Source organism: Aptenodytes forsteri, unplaced genomic scaffold, assembly GCF_000699145.1.
Source record: "Aptenodytes forsteri isolate BGI_AS27 unplaced genomic scaffold, ASM69914v1 Scaffold20, whole genome shotgun sequence".
NCBI lineage: Eukaryota > Metazoa > Chordata > Aves > Sphenisciformes > Spheniscidae > Aptenodytes > Aptenodytes forsteri.
Genome location: NW_008795523.1, coordinates 2,725,680 through 2,734,618, shown reverse-complemented (window position 1 = coordinate 2,734,618; position 8,939 = coordinate 2,725,680). Strand labels below are relative to the sequence as shown.

Genomic DNA, 8,939 nt, shown 5'->3' with positions numbered 1-8,939 from the left:
TGAAGTTTGCCTCACCAAACATTTCCACTGGGTCCTAAAGGATATGCACTAAAGCCATTATATAAAAAAACTGCAATTCTGCACGCCGGCTTTTTGCTCAGTCCCCTAATCTCAGGACAGTGCTATCCTCCTGCCAGACTGTAGAAAACCAGGCTGTCCCTTTTCATGAGGCTTTCCAGATTTTCTGTTCCTTCGCATGGCATCGTTTCAACTGGAAACCGCCTGTGCCACGTTTCAGACATGTATATCATTGTAAAATGCACATATTTTGATGGTTTTATAGCAGTTGAGATTTCATTTTCCAATTTAGTCTGTTGAAGATAAAAGATGAGCTATTTCCTCTGAAAATGATTTTATTTACTGTTAACTTTTAAAGAAAAATTAAAACACAGTAACCCCTGAAGTATCTATACATGCAATAGACTCTTTACATAAATCAAGTCACCATTAGTATTTATTTTTTCAAATAGGTATTTGCACAATCAGGCATTTTAACTTTTATTTAAAAAAAAGCTTGAAATAAAAAGCTACAGAGCAGCTATTTCTTTAATCACAAGGAAGAGGCTGTTTCCAGAAACCATTTGAAGCTTATTTTCTCATAGCCCACTCAAAGGGCAATGTAGACTGCCTCTTTGCAGAAGACTTAGCTGCTTTACTCATAACCAGTGTGTGGTACAGGTACGAGAGCAAAAGTTTGCTCGGCCCAGCAGCGAGTCTCTAGGAAAAGCAAAGCACATTCAGAGCAAAGCTTCCAGAGGAGCAAGCGGGTCAAAACCCAGCGAAACTGCCTTTTGGGCCAGACCTCTCTTCCAGAACTCTTCTGTGAGCCCAGGTTTGCGATACTTGAATAGAACAGGTATTCAAGCAACATACCAGCTAGGAAACACAGGATCTGTAGAGGGGTTTTTTGGCTTTTGTGGTTTTGAGTTTTTTTCCTAATTTCTAATGAAATAAATATACAAATTAGATAGAAAAACACATCAATTAATATATCAACATCAAATTGTTCTGCAGCAGAATGTGTAAGTAACTGCTGAACTGGCTGAAAAAACTACGTTTGTCTGAACTTCTTAAGAAAACTATTTTTTGATCTTTGTTCCATTGTCCCTGCAAACAAGATTATCAACAATGCATAAGAAGTGCTAAAAAAGAACTCAGATTTTGGGTTTGTTTGGGGGGGTGGGGGTGTTGTTTTGTTTTTTTGAATTTCCACATCCCCCTTAGACACACATCGGGCTTTCCTTATTTTAGAAGTTTTTATAGCTTCTTTAATGTTTCAGAACACTAATACATACTATATTTAACAAAATTTAGGAAAGCTGTAGGTAGCTTGATAAATACTTGCTGAGAAACAGGATAAGAATCTCAGTTAAGTCAGTGCTATCATGTTCAACAGCAACAAAATGGAAGTTACCTAAATTTCATTGTCTTTGAAATAAACATGCTAGAATACATTTAAATCTGATCAATAATACAGGAGGAAAATTATCCCACTGATTGCTTTCTTCTACCTTCACTGCAATACTTAAACATTCACAGACAAAACCTCTCAAAACCCTAGCAATTGTAGGTCTATTGCCTGTATATGTGATTTCACAGCATTCGTGAACATTGCCAGTTGTTTATTTTTTTAATAAACTCATAATGCAGAAAGCCTCTGGGTCCAATATTGATTTTAGGTTTTAAAAAAGGAAACAAAAAAACCCCAAAAGGCCACGTCATACTTGAACTGTAAGCGAAGACTGGCTTGAAACTCTTTATTATTTTCAAGGTTTTAATAAATATTTCTCTTAAACTCTCATATATATGAACATGCTTAAGTCTAATAAGGTTTAAATTTTCTTTAGTAAATAAAACCACATATGAAACATTCAGTTCAACACATGTATATTTCTGGTATAATTAAAAGACAATAGCTCTGGGTAAATAATTATATTACATATTTATAACTATTGCAAGAATAGACATGTTTTATATAATCTTCAAATTTAAAAAAACCAAGATATACAATTGAGAGTATTAGAAGAGGACATTCAAATCTTGCAAAAGATTATCCAATCTTTCTTCCAAAAAATAAAAATCAAAATAATGCAAGTAGTTTTCTGGCCCCTTCTTTCCTCCCCTACTCCCTTCTCCCTTTCACACGCACAAAGCAGCATCACAACCAATTTGTATGTGCTCCCCCTCTAGAAATGTGTGGTGGTAAACAGAAGTGGTTACAAAACTGTATCCTCTCTAAATTAAGAGTTCACTGGACACAAACACATAGCAGTGTTTCATTTTAGAATTCCTTCTCCAATGTCAAATCTTATACTAACTTAGATGGGGTTATTAATTGCATTTATGTTCCACAAAAAAGTGAATCAACCACTTTTTTTAAATTGTCTTTTTCTAGTTGATAAATTACTCAGATTGACTCCCCTCCCACATGCCTTAACGTTACTATTCCACTGCAGTGTTTCTCCAAGTATCTAGTGGGCACTCAATTAACACTTTTGGTAGTTAAATGTCCAACTTTGCTTTTCTTACAAGTAATGTATCTGTAGGTACATTAACATTCATAAGGACTTAAGCGCAAGTACAAAAAGTAACCTTTGTAAACAGTTCTCATGTCATACCCAATACAGAATGTTCAATGAAACATTCAAGTCACTGCTGTTACAACAGAAACAACCTTATAACTCAAATATATACTCATTAGCCAAACATATTCTACGAAATATGAGAGCTGCCAATGCAAAAGTCAGAAGGACAATCAGAACAGTTGATCCAGTGTGGTTCATGTTGACTCTTGGCTGCTGTACCCGATTAAAGTCAGTCGAAGACGGAGCCCGCCTCTGACTCTGCTGCTGGGCACGGCGCTGCCGAGGACTCATAGACGTGTTAGTGGACACAGGCGGAGTATGCTCTTGACTGGCTGCTGCACCGCTATTCTGAGTTTCAGACTGAAAAGGAAACCCGGAGAGCTGTGAGGCAAGGCAGTGCATAAGATCAGCAAGGAATAAAATCATTAGGACTAAAATGTACTCTTCAGATAATTGTTACTTCTTGAAAGCCTGATAATACATGTCACTAGTAGTTACGAGATAGTTATATCCATCATTTTTGTCCATACGCTATCTTGAGAAGTCTATTTCAAGCTGAAAATTAGCAGTTCTAAGGACAAGAAAAGTCTGAAGAAAGTCTGTCAAACAATATTTGAATCCTAGATTTGTTCCAAATCAAGACATTTCAAGTGTCTTTGTCTAGGATTTGCTTAACTCTTTGCAGTTCAAGAAATCTTTAATAATCCTCCAGATAGTTAAGTCTCTGAGGATTTGTAATGTCACCTATACTGAAGAGGAAACAAGTTGGGGAGGGCAAGAACGGAAGGAGAGAAGTCCAGAGAACTCTAACGAAACAATGCTGCACTGCTTCCTGTGGACAGCGGAGTCCAAAAGTCTGCCCTCATCACCACCACTGGAAAAAACAAAACGAAAGCCCTGAACAAAAAACACCCAAGTGATTCCAGCACAAATTATTGAGCATTGTACCTATGCATGCACGTACCTATTGCCCTCTACTGGTCAAACCTCAGTCTACCATTACATGTAGTAAAAAAAAAAAATAAACGTGGCAACTGATGTTCAGCTCAGGAGAGTATTATTCTAAAGAAAATCATTAGTCAGTTTGTAAGATTGAAACTATGGGTTCTGATATTCCACTGGCCTAATCCTGCCTGCCATACCAAAAGGCTCAAACTTCCAACGTTTGAATATTAAAAATCGTGACACAGCACAGTTGTTGGAACTAAAAATTTTGACACGGTTCAATTTTAAAGTGTTTAAAAAAAAAAGCAGCTCTGACAAAAAGTTGTTTGTTTTTTTTTTTTAAGTCTTCTTTTCACTTCTCAGAACAGTTTGCAGGTATTCCCACTTAAAGCAACCCACAGCTATTTTCCAGAGTTAGCTGTCACTCCCCCCCCCGCCTTCTACAAGAATAATTATCATTACAGCAGGTAAAAATTTTCCAGAGTTAGCTGTCACTCCCCCCCCGCCTTCTGAAAGACTGATTATCATTACAGCAGGTAAAACTACAATTCTGGACATTTTATATTTGCTTCTGAGCAAAAACCTTTTAATGGACACAACATCCATAACCCTAAGCACTGTTTTGGCCAGCTACTATATCCACAAAAAATATTCTTTCCACATGGCCAGATAGGGAACGTCCTCAACCGTGTATCAGGTTTGATGATCCATGAGACAGTAAGTAGTACTTGGTCCCGTGACTCTTTGGCCACGTATTCTGCATGTGGGAGAAGAATCTCCAAACTTCCACCTAGTTAGTGATTCAGTTAGCCCAGGGAAGAGACCTTCCTTTCCTACCTCCTCGTCATTAGTATTTCCCACTGTTTATTATCTCCAAGGAAGTACTGGTGTAATTACTCACCACATTTGACAACTTGCCTGTTTACATAGGTTTCTTGCCTCAGCAAGCAAGCAGCTTGGGTAGCTTCAAAGAAAAATGTTTTTAAAAGATTTATTTTATCAGCAGAGACAGCCAAGAACACCACGAGCAGCTTGCCATGATTTCCACTACACTGCAGAAGGAAGTCATTCTGCCTCATACTGAGCCGACTTGAAAGCTCCTCATGCCAAGGAAAATAAAGACTTAGGGAAGCTGAGCCTTTGAAAATGAAGTTTCTAGATTCATCTACGCTCCCATTTTTCAGAAGAGGAGAGGGAGAGAAGTGAATTCAGGAAGCAAGAACTGCAAATTCAGCAGGCGAAGTGTTATTCTTCTTAAAGTAGCTTTTAAAAAAGGGAAGAAAAAGTCTAGAAATATTCCTGATCCTTCATACTTACTAACTAAAGTAACTAGCACTAGCTGTCACACACCTGGGTTTCTTCCCAACACCGCAAATTTTTAATATAAAAATAAAACAGAAAGACCCTATTCTGAACGAGACAAGGTGCCATATACTGACATGAACGGAGCTGTAATTCAAGAGAAACCGCACTGACAATTACAAGGCTTTAAAAAAATTTTTTGGAGGAAATTATATAGATGCATCAGGGCAGCAGAAGACTGACTGCTTCACCCAAAGCTGAGCTAATCCACTGCCTTGGGATTCCCAACATAATCAATGACCAAGCATAGCAGACATGCAGAAGCAAGTTAGATATGAAAGGAGTGATCGTTACCTGATATAAATTTGGGACCAGATGCTAGTGTATCTGAAATAATATATACATCTAGATAAAGATTTTTTTGTTTGAAGACTTTATTTGTTAAGAATCCCAAAAATGGCAGATGGGATGTATTATATATTATAAATTAAAAAAAAAAAAAACCACAATAATCTTGCCTTCACTTACAGCAAGTTTTTAAATTCTCCTTAAGCAAAAATGTCAAGATTTTTAGACTAACACAACACCTCACATGACAATTTCCATTCAATTTTAAGTCATTTTCTGCCAAACCATACTGGAAGTGTTGGGGGTGAGGGCTTAATAGACTAAAAGTAAAAAATATTTAATAAAAGCTACATTGTAGCCACCTTTAGCATCTGATCTTTACAGTCATTGAATATGCACTTTATGTGTCATATTATTTCTGAAGCTTCTGAAACTGTTAGGACTGGTAGAAAACTTTGCTCCAAGGACATCTGAGTTTGATAAATAAGGCTAGTTTAGTAAAATGTACACATACTAGAATTAACAAAACTTCTATCGTATAACAAAATGCAAGTAAGGAAATTTACACTATGTTCAGTCTACTGAAGAATAGTAGCATTCACTGCATCACTTATGTCTCCAGGCCGTTATTTTAAAAAATTTTATCGGAATGCTGGAAGTATTAAATAATCATCTTGGAAGGGATGTTTTAAAAAAAAAAAATATAGCAAACTCTGAGCACTCAGAACCTTGTAAATCCTCTGGGTTACTGAAGCCTTCTTCAGTTATACTCATGATCTCAGAGAGATACAAAAATAGAAAGATATAAGGATAGGTGAAATACTTGTTTGTCCATGTAACTTTCAACTGAAGAACAGCTGAAGTTTGACACAGCATGGCTTAAAGGCTAATAAGAAATATGTCTATTTTTTAATGAATCAAAGTCAGACCGAGTAGTCCTGATTGCCAAGACATGTAGAATTGCTGCTGTGTTATTACAAAACTTAAGACACCACTTAATAGTGATAAAAGGAAACACTGTTAAACAATATATCCTTCAGAACATACGATTAAAACTAAGGGCTTCTATAAATCTCGTGTATCGGAGATCGGAACATAGCCTCATTTTCTCACAGAAACCTCCCTCATCAGTTCAAGATTAGTTGACTTCAGCTACACTGTTTATTTCATCACTCCCCATTACAACGCTTCATCTGGCCAGTATATTACTGCAGGACACTACTATAGTATATTGTTTAATAACAGGTGTACTGAGGTTTAATATATTCCCAGGTTATCAGAAAAGAAGTCTAACCACAGTTTTTAGCTTGTCACTTTATAATTCTTATGAAGTATGAATTTTATTCATCAACTATAAGCACCAAGGTGGGACATCATTCCACATCAATACACTAAATGTAGGTTGCTACAGGCGTGGTAGGAGTTCATCCTCCCATAATAGTCCACGTGGATTTAGTCGGTGCAATCAGGGGGACAGACAGAGCAATGCAGCCTACCAGCCTCTACTTCTCAGTAAGCTGCAGTGGTCTCTAGCCTCCACTAACTAGTCCCATGTACTGTGGTGAGAGTCTGGGTACCAACACTTACGTGACCACTGACATAGTAGGTGACTTAATCTGGATCCGAGTCCAACCTGAGTATCTACAATATATTAATTTAAAAAAGTTCTTTTGCTCAGATGTGGAAGAATCATTTTCTTAATGCTCAGGGCAATTACTTTTATCAAGCCAACTTCCAGCAGTACCTTGCTTGCAATTTGAATACTCAAACAGGAGTAATGTACCATTACTTTGCCCTGAGTAGCCATCAACAGCTACTACAAATTAAAAAAAATGTGTATATATATATTATATATATTGTCAGAAGTAGTCTAGTCAGAGGTGTTTTCTGCACTACCTTCAGACTCCTCACAAGTACCATGCTGCATAATGCTTTAGGTAGCCTATTGTTTTAGCCTTAATAATGCTTAAAGCCTGTTCTTTGCAGCTCTGTATCCTTTTACCCAAGCTGCTGTGGCAGCATTTTCCAGAGCCTCCATGTCAGCATTGTTCCTTTTATTGTTCCCATGCTGTTGTACTCATTGCCTTGCACCTGCAAACCTCGATAATGTTGTTATGACAAGTTCTCCTGGGAAGCAACTATCACTGGTATAAGAATCACCCCCCTCCCCTCCTTTTTCTTCATTCGAAGATAAGTCATTTAAATACTTATAAATATTCTCTAATAATATAGGTGCACAAAATTTTAACAGCCAATGTGCAACATTTGCACTAGTGTTGCCCACTTCAGTCATTGCTAAAAGTACCACGAATGGGAACCAATGAGCAGGTCTTGATGAAAAGTCCATAGTACTAGGTGAAAAGCATGGCAAAAAGTCATCTTTATCCTCACCACGTGCTGCACTTGAGAGACAACCTCTATCCCTCTGTCAGCTTTCTAAACAGCAGGAACTCGGGAAATATATATTCAACATTCCACTGGGAAGGTATTTAGTCCTCAGTTAGAAAGCAGACCAAAGAGGACACTGTAGTAATTTTAAGTGTGACATCAAGATACTGGCTGTTGGTCTAGCAACATGACAAGAGAAGGTGGGGAAGGAGGGACGTGACCTAGAAGATGAGGTCAGGTAGGGAGAGCCCAAAAGTCAAGAACACTAAGTACACCTCTCCAACAGTATAGATAAACACACCCATGCAACAATTACATCACACAGTAAGTCTCCTCACAGGCTAAAATCTGTAAGAGTAAAGTACTGAATAACACAACAGTTCACACTATGATAGCATTGCTGTTAATGTAACAACTGCCATTACTAAAACACAAACTACTATTTCAAATTGAGTTTTGAAATCTAAAAAAAATATGCTTTACTGAAATACTGTAAGTCTTGGTGCTTCTTTAGTGAGTGAGGCTATATTCCTTTTTCTAAATGAAAGCTGACAGAAGGGGAAGTTAAATCAAAGTGTCTTTTCTTCTGATGGAATGAGAAATTCTCTCTTCAGGAATAAGGCCCCGTGTGGAACAGGGGGAATGGACTCAAAGCCATGCCACGCCAGAGACCCCTCTCAGTGTGCTCTTCACACAGGAATTCAGTTAACCCTATCCCAGGAAGGGCATCACTGTACTCACAATTGTCCTGCCATTAATTCATTGCAAAAATCTCTGTCCTTTCAAGCAGCTTAAAGGTAAAAATCATGGAATAGACAATTGTTGCTGGAAAGAACAAACTCACCCATGAAGCAATCTGTAGATTGGTTTTCCCATAGTACAACGCAGCCTACAGACTCCCTCCTCTTCACCTACAGGTAGACCCTTTCCTTAGCACCTATTTAGCATCATGTTTTTAATGAAGACTGATTACAACTGTTCCAAGAGCAGAAGAAAGGTAACACTCCATTCTTCCTGCATGAGTACTGCTATTTTTTTCCTCTGTATTGTGTAGCAAGACATAAGGTCCCATGACCTGGCGCTCACAAAGCATGAGCAGGACAACCAGGGGATCAGGCCTAGCCAGCACTGGTTCATGAGAGGCAGGTCCTGCTTGACCAACCTGATCTCCTTCTATGACCAGGTGACCCACCTAGTGGATGAGGGAAAGTCTGTGGATGTGGTCTACCTGGACTTCAGTAAGGCCTTTGACACTGTCTCCCACAGCATTCTCCTAGAGAAGCTGGCGGCTCACGGCTTAGACAGGTGTACTCTGCGCTGGGTCAAAAACTGGGTGGATGGCCGGGCCCAGAGAGTTGTGGTGAATGGAGT

The 8,939-nt window shown here is 38.2% G+C and overlaps 1 protein-coding gene across 1 annotated transcript in view; it reads right to left on the bottom strand.

Moving 5' to 3' along the window:
• Nucleotides 1-439: 439 nt before the first annotated feature.
• Nucleotides 440-8,939, bottom strand: part of UBE2J1 (ubiquitin conjugating enzyme E2 J1) — a 24,609-nt gene continuing 16,109 nt past the window's right edge. The window contains exon 7 of the mRNA XM_009281939.2: nucleotides 440-2,945. Coding sequence (XP_009280214.1) covers nucleotides 2,676-2,945 — 270 coding nt within the window. The 3' untranslated portion in view covers nucleotides 440-2,675. The remainder of the gene's footprint in view (nucleotides 2,946-8,939) is intronic.